General features: G+C 34.6%; 1 protein-coding gene and 1 non-coding gene across 9 annotated transcripts in view; one reads left to right on the top strand and one right to left on the bottom strand.

Annotated features, from left to right (window-relative positions):
* Nucleotides 1-12,651, bottom strand: part of LOC133172665 (RNA-binding protein Musashi homolog Rbp6-like) — a 51,744-nt gene extending 39,093 nt beyond the window's left edge. The window contains exons 1-5 of one of the 8 annotated variants that reach the window (XM_061307606.1): nt 12,427-12,651; nt 12,240-12,280; nt 11,975-12,056; nt 11,240-11,324; nt 7,446-7,487 (exon numbers count right to left, since the gene is read on the bottom strand). In XM_061307606.1, coding sequence (XP_061163590.1) covers nt 7,446-7,487; nt 11,240-11,324; nt 11,975-12,056; nt 12,240-12,280; nt 12,427-12,500 — 324 coding nt within the window. In that variant the 5' untranslated portion in view covers nt 12,501-12,651. The remainder of the gene's footprint in view (nt 1-7,445; nt 7,488-11,239; nt 11,325-11,974; nt 12,057-12,239; nt 12,281-12,426) is intronic. The other 7 variants (XM_061307605.1, XM_061307607.1, XM_061307609.1 and 4 more) reach the window with 7 other exon arrangements.
* A 3,418-nt stretch (nt 12,652-16,069) lies between these two features.
* Trnaf-gaa (transfer RNA phenylalanine (anticodon GAA)) lies at nt 16,070-16,142 on the top strand. Its single transcript has one exon. It is a non-coding gene; the product is annotated as a tRNA-Phe (tRNA).
* The last annotated feature ends 1,598 nt before the right edge of the window (nt 16,143-17,740 follow it).

Here is a 17,740-nt window from a genome sequence, read left to right as displayed (position 1 = left end):
TTCTACCAGTACATTTTTTTTCAATTAGTAGGGAAAATCAATAGGACTTTTCGCAGACATTTGAATGATCATTAAGCTCAGACAATCTAATTTCAATTCATCTCTTCCTCTACCTCATGTGCCTACATCAACACCAAAGTTATCTGAGTGTAATTTCACTGACAGAATTTTATTCTGAGCAAGTGTTGTCAAAGGGGGTCCATGTTAGGATTTTGCCTTTTAATCTCTTCTTCCCATTTACAGCACAGGCAAAATTAACATGATTATATCTGGATTTTTTCTTTTCAATGCAAATAATGCAAAAGCCTAATGCTAAATCCTCAAACTTCTTTGTCATATTGTGAAACTTGTGTACCAAAGAAAATCACGATGAAGTCATATATTAAGTATGCAGGGTAAAAATGAGTCAAGACATCCCTGTGACCTATATCTTCATCTAAATTGGTTTCACTGGGCTCAACACTGATACTATAGGCTGGCCCTCTGGGACAGATAGATTTCTGTTTCCTCCTATCACAATGCTTATAGATTATCTGTCTTAACAAGAACTCACTGCAAATTGAACTAGACAAATTAAGATCATTTCATGTCACATGGCGTCATTAACATTTTCTTTGCAGATGATGTTTAACACCTTCACTACAGGAAATGTCTCTGGGGAGACGTGAACTAACTGCTTAGGACCTGGCAAAAGACAGACAGGGGGATTGTCTGTAAAGTGAAGCAAGGGTTACAGGACTGTCTTAATGGACCCTTCACTCCCTCTCTCTTTCTCTTTTGAAGCAATTATTGGAAGCAGCCAATAATCTCTTCTCCTAGACCTTATTCATTATACTCAGTATAAACTGTATCATCAGCAATGTGTTAAATACTATATAAAGTGCCTAATAGATTAATAAATTATGAAGTTTCACATTTGCACTCAAGTTTCTTGTCATTTTATGCACACATATTGGCAAACAAATTAAACAACAATACATGTATACATCCCCCCTGAGCTGAAGCAGGCTTTTGTAATATCGATTACAAGTTTTACTTTCCTCATCTATACATGTCTCGGGGATCAAATTTATGGCCATGTATGCACCTTAGATCTGTAACTCTTCACTTATCATTAGATTGATCACAATGTGCTTTTTATTTCACTCTTACTGGCATTACATCAGATTGTATTAAACTTGGTGAATAATGGCACCTTCTGATTTAGATTTATTATTGGATTTTAATACAATCATTCATTTTGCTTTAAAATGATTTAACTGCCCAAATTCTGTTAAATGTACTATGAAAACAGACAAGTATGTAACCATAGTTCTACACTATTAAAATAGTCCCACTGTTTTAGATTGGAAGTGAAACAAGGTTTACGTAAAAGAAATTCACAAACTTTTAAATTTTAAAATGACAGAAGTCAGTAGTATGACTTCCAGCCATCTGTGTTAACAATCAATTTTCTTTATTGCAGTCTTTAACTGTTAATAACTTGTGAAGTCTCCCTAGGAATTCAATAGCTTTTACATGGCTAACAATCGCTCAATTGTCAGAAGATTTAAAATGAGAAATAAAATTCATTGCTCTTTGTAAAAGGGTTTAAACATTTAGTTTTTCCTGAGAGAATATATCCTCCGCAGCAAAAATCTGTCATTGAAGTCCTCTTCCCATTGACTTTTATTTTTCAGACACAAATATTTTTGACAAATTGATCGATCTCCTTGGACGGTCTAAAACTCTGATTGATGTTCTCGCATTACAGATCTCAGTCCAAAAGCATTCATGTTCAAAAATAGGATGTAATTATTTTTCATGAAAATGTTAAATGATTAAAATGTCAAAGATTCAACTATTACATTTTATATGCTCTGCATAGAAATGCATCAATTCAAACCCTGGAGTTAAAATGATTGTTGGCGTATAAAGCCTTGTCATCTTATTTACACAGGAATTCTATAGATAAATATATACTAATGTTTAAATTATAATCCTATTTATCTTCTCACACCCCATACACTGTTAGTTCAGCAATTTTAATATATAACTCTTTTCTATAACCACCATTAGAAGTCTCTCCTGTATAAAATGTCACATGTTGCCTTCAAGTCTGTGACACTTTAAGTCTTAGGCACCAGTCTTTTCTAGCATTTTCTGCTTGAACTACAAAGTTACTGTGTCTTTGTATAAAGACTTTCCGACATTTTAGCCTAATTTTGTCATTTAAACAGATAAACTGAAAGGGTTTTTTACTATGTTATATTCATTGTATTCTTCACAGATAACCCATCGCTGAGGGCCAGAAAGGGTGGACAAAACCCAATGAGCTTTTGACAGACACACAATTACCCTGCAAGGGCTCCATAAATGCTAGCTAAGATTTCTTCAAGTAAAAATAGACCAGGAATGACACATGTGAGAAATCCCTCACACAGGCCACCTTCTTGTTCCCCCCTGTCTCAGCCTAATCCTATTCTATCCATTTTTTGGTACATCATAACCAGACAATGTCTCCTTTACCCTCCACATAATTCATCATAATCCACTATCTACCTGAGTAAAACACCCTGGTCAGGCTACAGGCAAACTCAACATGTTCCATGTCACTTTTACATGAAGACTCAGACTAAACCCAGGTTAATCCTATAAACATTGAAATTTCTCCAAACAAGTGGATGTCTAGCAGCTGTCTATGTAATGTCTACCCCATCTGAATACTAATCTCTGATACTAATCTACCTGATATTAATCACAGAGAGCTTGGCACTGTCCTGTAAACAATGCATCCCACAGACTCAATGTTTTCAATAACCTTTTTATAACCTTATAAACCAGAAAGCCAAAGCTCTCCTGCCAGAAAGCCATGATTTTTTCGTAGACTAAATGAAAAAAAAAGAGTGCTCAAGAAACATTTGGAAGGTATAAATATAAACTCTGAGAAATAGTTTTTTCCAGCAATGCTATTGCATGCTGTTCATTGCTGGGGTTTCCCCTTGGGTGTACTAGAGCTCCTTGCGTAGTATCTGAGACTGAATGTTTCCTTATCTACCCAATCTTTTTTTTTTCTCCACAGATACAGTAATATTTGATGAAGATTTTCTGCTTGCAGTCCTAATATCAGGTCCAAACCACAGATGTAAGCCATGCTTTCCTACTACAGACCTCCTCAATTATTTCAGACCAAGTAGACATACATCTACACATCACAGTCACTGTAATTAAATAAGCTTTACTGCAGTCACTATCTTTAGTTCCTTCTGTGGCATTTTAAGTCTCCGTAAGTAAAGTTAATTACACACACACCTAACTTTCTTCACCAAGGTATTACTAAGAGAGACTTGCAGAATTGTGACATTTGCTATTATCCATAGGGAACTTTTGAAACTCTAATTACACTCCCCCTTTTCAATGCACTTCATGGCCCTATTCTATACTTAACTAATACAATTAGTTCTGCCCAAAAAACACAAATGTTGCCCAAAAAATTTGGGGAAAAATTAGATATATTTGGAACATGCATACGCAAGGAAAGCTCACAAGAGGTAGAAAACACTTCAGCTTTTTACAGACCAATAACAATGTCAAAGATACAAGGAACTACACGGGAATACACATAATAGTATAGCAATTAATTCTTTTAGTGATAAACTGATGGCCTCTGGGGACCAGTAAAGTGTGAACTCATTTGTTTTGACCACCCCCTGAGGATAACTTACCTGTCCAGCTCCTGTTAACTGACCGACAGTTAGCCGCTGCATTCTAGAAGCAATGAAACCGACTGATCTAAACAGAAGACTCCTCTGGACTAACACAGTTCTCCAAAAGGGGACCACCTAGCTTCTTGTGCAAATATGAGAACAAAAGGGAGGAGAGAAACATGTCACTAAGCTTTGTCAGGCCTACAAGAATGTTGTAATTGGCAGAAAATTTACCACTGCGAAATAGTTCAGCCAAATTAGCAGCACAGCATTGTTTAAGTTCAACAAATATATGTATGCAAATTATCTCTCACTTTTAACTCTGACACTGAAAGGCTATTTTCACTAGTAATGAGAAGTTTAAACTGATTTTGGGTTGTTGTAAGTTGACAGTCCCAGACGAAACTTTGGCCTTGTAACTCTTAAGATGACAACTCTGCAGTACAAACAAGCCTTTATTTCACACAAAGCACAAACCATAAATGCTAATTTTAGAGTCAAATATCAATATAGTTTCATCATGAATTACCACCTCTGTCAATAACCACATAACAATCAATCTAAGCAAACACAGATATTCTGCTTTTCCATTCTGGATGGGGAAAAACATGGCCCCTTCATGAATATGCAAGAATTGTCTCCCTTTGGCACATTCCCTCCTCCTTCAAGCAGAATGTTCAGACCTGCCCTAACTAGATTGTCTTCCTAACCATAAAAACATTCTGTTTATCTTTGTAAAAAATATTTACCAATTAAACAATAGTTTATGGACAGATATTTGTACATTTCTAACAAGAGGAATTACTAAACAAAGGATGAAAGAGGTTGACAACAAATGTAAACTGAAGGTCCAAGTTATTGGTTGTACCAGAGCAAATACTGGAGACTTACAATGTCGATCAGTTGTAAAGGTGATATTGATTCAGAAAATTTCTCTTTGACAGAGGGTAAATATGCCCCAGTGTTTGTTTGCTAGCCACATAATAATTTATGAAAACCTTGCAATAGCCAATGTTGACGCTCTCTCCTACAAGATCAAACATGGTTAGTGACAGACTTTAAATCTGACAATGGGCTCTGAGAGTCTGGTGCCTGGTTCTGCGGTTTACTATGGTTACCTTACATCACCAAAGATCACATGACTCTACCAGTCTCTAAACATTAGGCTCATTCTAACACCTTTTCTCCCTCTTAAGACACTATATATTTTTCCAACTCTCATCTATGTGACAATTTTCTCATGCTGTAAATCATACCAAGCACGTTGTACTTTCTAAATGTAGGGTCAAATTATATATACACTTGATTGGGGAATACAAGAGTTTACGCCACAAAAAAATTACAGCTGGTGTTAGTCACCTTGTCAACAAACCTCCTCCCAAACTTCCTGACAAATTCTTTAATTTTCTACAGTAAAATGTTTACCTTGGTATTTTTGCTCTGGTGTGCCTCTGATAAAACTTCAGCCTCTACTGTTTGTATAAGATCAGTTTGGTACAACAGACGTTACACCCTAAGCTAGACTGCAGACATTGAAGCAGAAGACAGCTCTGTTTAACACACAAGATGGGTATAAAACAACCACAATCTGAAGTCACTGCTGTGTTCTGTCTTTGTCTTGCTTCTGCAGCTGTTCCATGCAGATTTTTCCTCTGAGGCATTGTCCTTCTACTAAAGCCTCCTATACCGCACAGACAACCATGCCCTAACCTTCATACTATCTCTGTAGACCCTACAGGGTCTGTATTTTTTGTAGACCCTACAGGGTCTGTATACAATACACAACAAATGAACATCAAAAACAGTAGTCTGGAGACAACAGACACATCCACTCCTCATGCCTATATTCTTTTTATACACTGGATCCTCTTTACTTTTCATGTGTGTTTTTCTAATTAAGATACATTAATTAGGTATATGTGCAACAATATTTTTTTTCTGCAGTTTAACATGGATCAGAAAATGCACATCGTTCATAAATGTTACAGTAAGATTATTACATCACTGCAATAACAGTGATATTTTTCATAAAATGCCACTGATCAATCAAATGTGGTTTTAATATGTAAATCTGTAAGCTTTACTGAATTTCTGTGTACAAGATTGAAGATTCTCCATGTTTGCTTGTTTTTCATGATTTCTGGGTGAGGGAGTACATTTCCCATATTATAAAGGGCTTTATGAAATCATTCTATTTTGAATGCACATTCAAACACAAAAATTTAACAGATGGTGGGTTTTAACAAGCTTAATCTCTCAGAAATATTATTGTTTCCTTAAAGATGCCAGGATTGATGACATTTTTTTCCAGTGGACACTATTCACACTATGAGCTCTCTTTCACATCACTTGGTAATTAGCCAATGAATAATATCAGAGACTCTTGAACTTCTCTTCTCCACATCTCCCTTCTCTACACACAAAACTGAATTATCATACACTTAAGGGTTCTCCATTGTAGTCCCAACAATAACCTTAGATGCAAGCAACAAAACTGCCCAAGGGGGTTCCCTTATAGCCATTTACTGGAATGTGAATATTCTTTTAATCACTTAGAACTATTTTTCAGTGTAATGGGGTTATTTTCTACCTTGCTGTCTATGTGTTTGATGGGGATCTAGTCATTTTATCTTTTTTTCCCATACATATCTAGCAGTTATGATTTGGACTTTACCATGAGAAGCCCATTCAAGACACTGGATTACCAACCAATTTTCTTCATCTCCAGAAATAGCCTGTCAATTTCTACATTCATTGATTTTTACACAAGAATTTTTTTTTTCTTTCTTGGTAGTCGAATAACAATTTCAGTTAGAGAACTAATATTCAGTCTAGCTTACAGAGGCCAAAGACTCATCAAATATTGTCAAGTTCTCTTTTCTTTTTATTTTCTTTCTGCAGATTCCTTAAATAATGATCACCTAATAAAACACCGAGAAGATTCCTATATATTTGATTTTTCTGACAAACAATTCTTTTATCGGTGTTGCAGATCAATTAGTCGACATAGATGAAGAAATTGGGAAAAATCAATTTTGGGGAGATTTGGGAGGCAGAGTAACTAGGAGTCATGCAACTCCTGTAATAGAAGACTCTAGGAAGTCTCAAGAAAAATTGATCAGCGAGCAAATTACAGAATTAAATATTTATCACAGAAATCTTCAGCTAGTATTTCAATTAGTAACTTCTAATGCGTGAAGAAATGGTCAAATTAAACAAGTTATCTGAAATTCCTTTATCAATTTTTTTCACCACAGATCCCATTGAGGAATCTGGTCTTTAAAACAAAACTTCTGAGAATTAGACTCCTAATCCGTCCCCATTTCTCGGCCAAAACAGGGCATACTCTAAGATTTAAAGTGCTACCAACTTTTAGCATCTTCACGAGATGATTTTTTGTACAATGTTTTCCCTAGCAGTAAACTGTGTCTCAATTCCTTTTGATGGTACTTTAATAGTAGGAGGATCAACTTAGAGATGTAAATTTGGCATGGTCCACTGAATGTCGTCCAGACAGGGAATTCGTGTGACAAAACCGGACATATAAAAATATGGCCGAAGAGAAATTCATAGTGCGTGACTTCATAAATACTGTTATTTCTTAAGAAATAGTGAAACAAGCTGTAAAAGAATCGATTATTTACCAAATTCAGATGTCTTACTACAGACTACATACTGAACACAGGTCATCTTACATACACAGATTTTTAAAACTTTTTAAAAATTTAGTGACAATATGAAAAATAGAAGTAAACTTACCTTTGGTTGAGCTTTTCTTGGAAATGCAACTTTTGGATCGACCTGTGGATAAAGATACCAAAGATTGTCCATTATGGAAATACAAGTATTGATCCCAGAATAAAAACACCAAGCAAGAAATTGGGAGAGCTGGTAACAGTTGTGTGGAGAGACAAGACAATGAACAGTGCTAATCCGACAGAGCCGGGCACAGTGATGGTCAAGTTATTAATATGTGTCCTGGGCCGTGTCAGACCAAAGCTTGTGACAGCACTTGCCTAACTTGTATGTATGTAAATCTAGCCAAGCGCGAAAGGAGTTGTCTTTAATTACTCTCCATCTTACATAGGTTTCCCAACAGAAATGATTTCCAATGAACCTCGGAACCTTCTTTTTGTAGCCTGTCTCGATACGTCATAAGCACTTGTGTTGAACAAAGAGCTTGGACACAGCCGATACAATATTGAATACTTAGAAATCGTTAAACTCCCGACAATAGAACAGATGTGATGTAACTCACGGCCTTCCCATCGCATACAAAAATATAGGTAAATATCAGTAAAATTGATCCTTTATCCCACTACCACTACTTCCTGCCTCTATGCTGCTACTGTTCTACGACACAGGATCTTTAAATGCATTTCAAAATGCTTTTCAAAAATGGTGGAACTTTATAGAGAAAGGACTGTTTGAATACTCAGTTAGCATTAAGTTTTTCTAATGGTAGAATTGAAAAGAGGTGTGAAATTAGCTATTAAGATTCAGGGGCTCCACTGAACATGGAACTATTAATGGTAGAGAGAAAAGCAAATATCAGTTCAACTTGACTCAAATACAAATATGTACTTTGTATAGCGGGCTTTATTGATAAAAAATTCTCAAGTAAAACTTTGGAACAGTTCAAACAACTAAGCACAAACATTTGCTTACATTAGACAGAACCCCTTTTAACACAGACATGATGACTCCCTTTTTATCACAATGATAAGTCATTCAATGCTTGCAAAATTAACGGACTGCAAATTTCTTCACCCAAATCTGGTTTTTTGCCATTTCAATTTTGATGTCACCAAAAAATTTAAATGTCCCTATTGCTACAATTCAATTAGATCTATTTAGCTCTAACATTCTTGTTATTTTAACAAAATTGTTTTTGGAGTTTTAATGCTTTCTTCTATTGAGAGTTTGTTTTCATGCATCTTGGATATAATTAACTTGTATCAGCAATGTGGTAACATTTAGAAATTAAAGGATTACCATTTATTTCAGCACCTAGAGATTATTTACCTTGTAACCTTAATCAACCAGTATCATTTTTCATAATATAAATTTTAAATGGTGAATTAAAAAATTCAATAATTTTCAAAATCATGTTATGAAAAATATATCAGGATTAAAAAAGAAAATGACAGCTCGGGCTGGTCATCATCAAATTGATTGTGTGTAATTGATAAATGATATTAAATCGTGCCATATTAAATCAGTAACAATAACGAGCCTGCCTACGATTAATGCTTTATTCCAGGTTGGCTTTCCGTAATCAATTACTGTTCTATTGATCAATACTTGTGTTAGAAAGGCTCTGGAGGCTAAGACTCTAGTCCAAACCAGGTCTCCAAAGAGTGCCTCGTTATTGTGCAAAAAATAAATCAAGCTACCAAATTATACATGTGTGTGTGTCACAGAGTTGTCATGAAAAAATGGGGGAAATTTCCTTTTTTTCCAGACATTTTCTTCTTGTGTAATTGAACTTATTTTATTTTTAGTTTAAGTTTTGACTGTACTCTATCTCCATTTGTAAGCTTATTCTACTTGCAAAAAAAAAAAATAAAAAAAAAATTGGACATTTTTGTTTATTGACAGATACACAGACTTCTACTGAAATAAAATCAAACTTGCTGGAATGTTGTCAAAATGTTAAATGTGTCAGCAGTGGTGGAAACGGCAGAAACTGATAAGGGGCAAAATTAGCTACAAAGAGAATTCTCTGTCGCTAAGCAGTAATGTTATAGGCATGAATAACGCTGGTCCAAGTTTTGTAAAAAGGAATCAACATCGATGAATAAACATTGCTTAGCTATATACAGCTGTTGATGATAAAATTTAAAATCCTAGCAAGGAGAAAGTTTTAAACTTCCACATAGATAAGACTTGTCTCAAAAAAATTTTTTTTATTTATTCTACAATATCAGTGTGGATACACGTATCATTGATCAAATTATCCAAATGTATGACGAACGGTTTATCACATTTACGAGGATCATGTGACTCTTCAATAGAGAGAGTGCCAGAAATGCATAATATAGCGTTGATATTTAAATAAACTTTAATTAAAATTATTGATGCAATCCTTTCAAACTCAATAGAAAATCAACTTTCTAAAGGTTTTTTTTGAGAATTAAATCAAATGGAAGCCATATAATGCAAAAATCAAATTGAAATAGAAATCGGCAAATAGGACGGTGAACAGGTTTAAGCAAAGGTTTGTTCAAGCAGACGACATGTGCACTAATACTAATAGAAGCTTTCTGAGTACTTTTTTTGATGGATGAATTTAAGGCTTGTTTGTATTGGATGGGTAAATATCTCAGAATTTTGATTAGCACAAGTATTGAAATAATTTAAGAGTTGTGTAATTATGCAAACATCTGGGGATTTTTTTTTTACCAACTCTTTCTCTCTCTGATGAATCATTGAGTGTTCTCTTAAAGTCTATCGATGCTATAAACATTTCTGGTTAAGTTTTTTTTGCACTAAAATCTGGTTTTATTTTTGTACTTTATACAAGAGGAACTGTGCTGAATTTTGTTTATCTTGGTTTTATTTGCCTGCTAGGCATCTGATGTGTTACCATAATTCTACATTTCAGCTGTTGTAAATCTTAACAAATTATACAAATTTATGGATGCTTAAGACCAGTTTCAAAGAAAATTTCAAATCCACCCAGCAGTTAATGACTAGACACATATTTTCCATGGCAAACTGCTTTTCACTGTCAGATATGCCTTCTTCAAAGACTATCACCTTACAATTAAGTCTACTTTGATACTAAGAAGAATAAATGATAATAAAAATGATCAATTATGGAGGTAAATGGTAAACTCTTAATCAAGTGTTATTGTTGTAAAAAAGACAATGAGTGGAAGCTAGCTAACAAAAATTAGTTCCTCAGAATCTATATCAGTCTTAGTGACATTAAGTTTGGACTAATGATGCTATTGTATACCCTCCAGGTACTGGAAAAATTCTAATTAAACTTCAAAAGAAGCCCCACACCAACCTCTATACTCAAACATATTCATTTTCTCACCTATTCTAGAGTTACTGTGTGAAGCTTTTGTTCGAGGATTGAATTTGTTGCCAAGGGGCCGACTGACCCAACTAGAGTCAAACAATATAGGACTCCCATGATCACAAACACAAACATTACATCAGGGGCCATTTCTACACATCCCTTACGCAAAAGTCACTAGATATTTCATAAAATTCCATTTCTGAAAAACGTTCCATTAAGCTGTAGGAATTTTACCTGATAAAACATCATGAACCGAGTGAAAACATTCAGATAAATATATCTTTGGATGCCATGTGTAGCACAAGCTTTAAATGATAAAAAGAAAATAACAACCATCAATGTGCCCTTGAGATCAGTAAAAAATTTAAAAATAACAACTGATTGAAGTATTATATTTTGTTTTATGCAAGTATGTTTTCTGTTAAACTTTGAAGCCCCAATTGCAACCAATACCCTTGTTAATGACATGTTATAAATTTTTCTGTTATCTCTGTTTAGTGGGTTAACCCTCTGACCTTACCGTTTTATTGTCCAGAATGTGAGGGCCATTCTCTAAGCAGGTATCTACACTAGCCACGTCTTTATATGTGACAAACCCAAATCCCCTGAAATAAACAAAGACTTCAATGAACAACGACATTTATTGGAAACCTTATCTGAAACATTCACTACCCTAACACTCGTACAGCATTCCTAAAGCTAAAATCCTTGCATAGCAAAATTATGTTTTCAATGATATTAATCTGCAGCTACACTGTAAAATAAACGGGTATTGACAATCATGTGTTGATAACTTTTTTTCCAGTAATACATTAAAATAACAGAACCCTCTTTGCTACGTGGCTCTGGGCAGTTAAAAAACATTACAAGGACCAAGGTATTATTCCACCTACTAATTGCCCTCTACCTAAGTATGTCATAATCATTTCATTCATTTTTTGTTCCCTTCTACCTGGAATGTCAGGGCAATGGACCTTAACTAAAACAGAATGTAAACATTGTATTATAAGTCTCTTATTATAAAGCCATTCAAGTGATATTGAAGAAAGTTGTGTAATTATTTTGTGCTGTATGTTTTCACCACTTGTTCTTTCTTCGTCATAATTTCAAAGATCAAAGCGCCTCTAATTAACATGACAACTAACAATCTAACTTCCGAGGCTATTAATTGTCTAAACTATAAATATGCATTTCCTTTATTACAGATTAGATGGCCATTTACGTGCGATTCATTCAAGCGTGAATGTAAACATACCGAGATCGTTTAGTCGTTGGGTCTTTCATGACCATTGCTTCTTTAATTTCACCAAAGCGACCAAAATGGTCTTTTAATGATTCTGAAATAATAAACAAGCATGAGATAAGTCAGATTTCTGCAAGTGAACTTCGTGACATCGGTGTTAAAATTAGCTGGAATCGACGCGATCGCCGACCATTGATCAATTAAGCGGAACTCACAAAGCGTATCCCACGCTGTAAAATTCAAAATAAAACACATGGTCAGAAAATATTCGACTTACCCACTGTAGTTTGCCAACTTAGTCCCCCAATAAACATTTTTCTGTAAAAACCAAGAAAGAAATGTTAAAATGAAAGCCATGATGAATGACCTAGATAACTCGTAAAGAAACAGAAAATTTCCGAAACAGCGCGGCACTGAACGAACACAAAGATCAGCTGAAAATGACATGTGTTTCTATTCCTCACCCTGGATCGTTAGGGACATCTCCGTCTAGCGACCCGTTGGATGGGGATTGTGGATTTGTAGGGTCCATCTTCATGTTGTCTAACGTACACTACTGCTAACTACACTACACAGTAAAGAGAAACTCCTGCACGTGGGAATAGCTCAAAGATCTACTATAGAACCATTGTGGGTGGGCAATTCCCGCGCCTCGCTAAAGCGCGAAGTGTCATTGATTGACATAGAACTGCTTCGATCGATTGGTTAAGACGATGTCGTCCTGGCAACGGTAATCAGTTTTCTGACGTTAAGAGCACCTGTCAATAGGAGGGTACCGCCTTTCATAGAAAAACATACCACAATGAAAACAAACACGCCCCACGAGATAAACTACATTTGTAATGCATGAATGAAAAATTATTTTTTCATTTATCGATTAATATACCACAGTAAATATTCGGTGGTATGAAAAATTAACAAATATACATTGTGATGCATTTTTAATAGAGTTAGGCAACCAAACCACAATGCGTGCCATTGTTGTCAAATATTTAATTAGATTAAACAGATAACGGGTACATGTTTATACCCTGTAGAGGCTAGGGGAAAACAATAGATAAAGCTGAAAGATATAAACATGAAAGACTTTCATATATAGCTCTTATCTAATCATCGAACCACGAATTCTCCAAAATACCAACATCTCCGAGGGTGTGTCGTTTTCAGAGCGCAGTGCCTGACCATTGATTTCGCAGTTTTTGCAGATAAAAAGTTGGCATTGCGCGTGAAATCTCGTCTTATCATTTATAGGATTCTGTAGGGAAAATATCAGAGAAAAAAGAAACATGGCAGGATCTGTTTTCTAACTTCTAGGATATAAAGTGCACATTTTCTCTATCATTCTGTAACTTTTTTTTTATAGAACACGCAGAGCAACTACAGTCTTCATATTTATAATTACATTTTTATAAACTCGGATTTTTTCCCCGATAAAATGTGTTTATTTTGTTTCTATAACAGAAGGAAGGTAAAGTTTCCTCTAAATATTGCAAAAGTCTGTTGAAAACCTAACTGGTTATTTATTTGTATATTGTTTCTCTATAAATAGAAAATATTTCACACTCAATATCAATATAATTATATAATGTAATCAGTTGTTAGTTAAAAAAGGTTTGTGATAGATATAAAACATCCGATAATAACAAGTCTCAATATTGATTTCATAAAATTGCAGGTATATTTATGCAATAAATAAATGAATAAATACATAGAGTGCTGCTCGGTCTACATGTAATTGTATATTTATATATAGACAGTTGAACATGTATTGGGACAATGGCTACTCGAGAAGTCAGAAAAACATTGTTTTGTTCTATTTATTGGCGTTGAATGTTATAAATGTTTATCTGTCAAACTTTCATACTAATGTAAGGATTATAAGGCTACTGCAGAGTAAAGAATCCGCATGCACAATCAAACATGAGCTACCAGTAATTTTCTTTTGTAGATTTTTTAAAGTGAATAATATTTTAATTACAATGTTTTGAATTATATTTACTATTCAGTGAATGAAGCATTAACTTCAAATGTACAATCTTACAAGTATCAAACCAACTCTGGTATACATAGGATAAAATTTCTAAGCTTTTTGAAAAAAGAATTTTCCTTTTTGTAATTTGTGACGTTATCTTCAATTTTCTCACTTTAAATACCGCCCACTGTATATGGATGGTATAGTCTGTGCCCCAAAACCAAAACGCCCCATGCATGAGCGCCCCCAAAATTTTTATACCGGCGCAAAAACGAGCGCTACAAATACAATTCGCGGGTGCCCCAAATTCGAGCGCCAAAATATTATAAGCATCGTCCCATAACTTTTAAACTAGTAAATAATTCGTTGCTTTTATTACATATGTCCAAAATATATATCACGAATACTGTGTAATGTGATTTTAAAACAAATTTCTTTTCCATAATTTTTGAATGAAGTAAAAACAAGAAAGTTCATTTCAAGACTTTTCTAGATTTTACTAATAATGTTATAATTGAAAATTTCAATTAATGTTTTTCAATAAATTGTGCATAATTTGTCACAAAGCTCTTCTGCGAATAGATATAGACTTGTATAAGTCACTGTAACTATAATTTATTTTTAAAGTTTACCCCATATAATATACTCTAAACTCCCGCAACCACTTTCAATCCCCAGACCCTTTTATCGTGAACATCATTTATGTAACCAGCGAGGAGAAAAATGCGACGTACCAGACCAGGATTCAACCCCCCCCCCCCCCCCCCCTTCGCATCACTAAGTCAGGTGCTCCAACTGCACTATTTGGCCACCAAATTCCAATATCTGCTCTACCGCCATATTTTTACCAATCGAAAATACAAATGTAAATCGTAGAATATGAAATTTTCTAAACACAATAAACTGCACATTATTTTTATGTCCATCAAACTTTTATTTTCCCACTCTCTGGATTACTTATTTCTATTGCGGGAGGTGGCATGCGCGGATCCAAGAATTTTTTTCCGGGGAGGGGGGGTGTTCTACACGCACTCAAAAATTATTTCGTGTGTGTGTTTATGGGGGGGGGGGGTTTACAAATTGCTTTCATAACCCTCTCCTAACCACTTTACCATGGGTCCGCGTTTTCTAAGGGGGTCCAAATTCTTTTTGGCTACTTATAACATTATCTGAATTTGATGGACCCAGAGATTTAATTCAACATCACCGGCATTATGTAGCTGAAAAATTTTCAGCACATGGCATAAGTTGAGGAGGCAAAGCCCCCCCCCCCCCCCCCGACGCACACACATACACTGGCACTCAGTAGATTTAAAATAGTAAATCAGAATTATGTGCATTCATAAACCAATTTTTCATACATACACAAAAAAGTCTTATCAGCATGGCCGTAGGATCCGGGGGGGGGGGGCGTGCCTCCCCAATAATTTTGCCGATATATAGATTACTATAGAAAACATAGATACTATATGCCTGTGCCCCCTCAATAAAAACATCTGATTACCTTTTTTTTTTTTTTTTTTTTTTTTTTTTTTTTTTTTTTTGCTTATCAAGAAATTTTTGGTAGTAGATAGTGCCCCTTCAACTGAAAATGTATGGCTGTGCCCCCCCAAACTGAAATTGCTTCCTACGGGCCTGTTATCTGAAGATTTCTTATCTGAAGAAATATTACATTGCATTTTTTTTTAAATTAAGTATTTCTAAAGGAAATTTGATAGTAAAATTAGTTCTCAGAAACCTAACAAGTACCAAAACCTCAGTTTTTGAACAAATAAGATGTTAAAAATAAACTTGTGAGAGAGGCACTAGGCGAGGATCCAGGAATTTTCCAGGGTTGGTCCACCCCAGTCCAACTAAAAAAAAAAAAAAGAAAAAAGAAAATCAACCCCAGTCAAAAAAAAAAAAGTAAACTCCTTTCCCAAACCTGAAAAAATTGCAGAAAGAGGGATTAATATAAGCTTCATGGCTTCTTTCCCAATTCTGCTGATTTTGTAACCTTACCTATGGTCAATAAAATATTGTTTAAACTATTATAAAACGTGAAAAAACTTATTTCGGTCAACTCAGCTTTGTAGACTGACGATTCAAGTAATGTCAAATCTTATGAAGAATTTTAAAATTCGCACTACTTATCAGCCGGAATAGCTCAGTTGGGAGAGCGTTAGACTGAAGATCTAAAGGCCCCCGGTTCAATCCCGGGTTCCGGCACGGAACAATCCGGCGGCTGATACTTTTTTTTTCTCGTATATATATTTTTGAAAATAGTAGTGCTATATTTAATATATAAAGACTCAAGAGATGCAATCCATATCATGATTCTTGTAATTTATGCGCAATCATTTTTCAAGTGGAAGAAATTAAAATTTCGTTATTCAAGGTTACCAACGTCAAGGCAGAACATGTTTGAGCAACCACCAAACCTTTTACTAAAATTACTTCTGAGGACAATGAACATTATAAAATCAATATCGTTATCTTTTATTTATTTATGAGCTGGAAAACAAAAAAAAAAAAATATCCATTTATAATGCATCGCGCCATTCACATCCTGTACCTAAGCATAAATAAAGACCCCCATTCAATTTATTTCAAATTCGAAGCTTTTTAGATTTAAACTTCAAAACTGATGTAATTTTGTGGAACCAAAGTTTTTCCTTTTAAATGAAAATTTATAAATTTAATATTGTCTCAAACCTTTAAAACACTTTGCCGCACCATGACTCCGAAAAACTCGGAATGTGTCATGATTGAAAACTTCTTATGTTCAAAATACATAAGCGCAACGCTGTTGTTCAGCAAAAACTCGGTTCTCCCAAGCATTCATTTTTATATATTACAAAGTGATGTAATTAAATAACCGGTATCGAAAACACAACCGTTTTTGTTTGCACAAAATATTATCAAAGACACAAATATTATTTTGTTACCACAGTGTGAATAGGGTGTCGTGAAAGGCATGCTTTCTTTAAACAATTTGTGGAACTAACAAACATGTGTTTACGCGGCGGATCTGTAGCCATGATAAATTGAACGACATCGAACCTTAATGTCTGACAAGAATCTTAAGAGATTGGCATAAAACAAACACCCAAGTTAATTTGTCATTAAACAATTTGTTGACTTTAATCACAGTCAAAATCATATTGAGATTGATTTGTAATTTGAGAAGGAGGCGAAAGCCAACCAGCCCAGACAAGGAACCCCCGTATACCGTGCCAAGAATTTGTTTTGAAGGTCAATATCAGTCTTTAATTCACCACAGTCATTTAGATAATTATGCTTATCTGTATAATACATATTTTATTCTTAATTATTAGGAAAATGTATTTGTTTAAATCATCGTCAATTTATTACAGGAAAATAGTTCATATCAATCTTATTACTATATTTTTGATGTTGCTATGATTATTCATTTTCCCCATATTATAAAACATAAGAAAATTATCTTCGTATTTTCTTCACAAAAAGTATAACCTTCCAAATTTTTGCTTCTGAGAAAGATTTTCTTCTGTGAAAAAATCCAATTATCACGGGTATAAACATGAAATAACAAAATACTATATTTTTGAATTTCAAAACCAATCTCCATGTTCATTATCAAGTAAACTGATTCTTTGAAGTACAGTGGGATACTCCATTTGAAACCTTACTTTACCAATGGATGAAGTCGCACTTCGTGTGAATTTCATATTGTGTAGAGGTGGTCTGCCAATTCTTGCTCTCTGCTTCAAAACCTCCAATTCTAATTGGGGTGTAATAAGGATAGATAACCATTAACAACTGGTTCTTAGTTTTCTTTTTTCCCA

This window comes from Saccostrea echinata, unplaced genomic scaffold (assembly GCF_033153115.1).
Source record: "Saccostrea echinata isolate AGI-Se365-2 ecotype Australia unplaced genomic scaffold, CSIRO_AGI_Sech_v1 ptg000054l, whole genome shotgun sequence".
NCBI lineage: Eukaryota > Metazoa > Mollusca > Bivalvia > Ostreida > Ostreidae > Saccostrea > Saccostrea echinata.
This window is presented reverse-complemented; position numbering and strand designations above follow the sequence as displayed.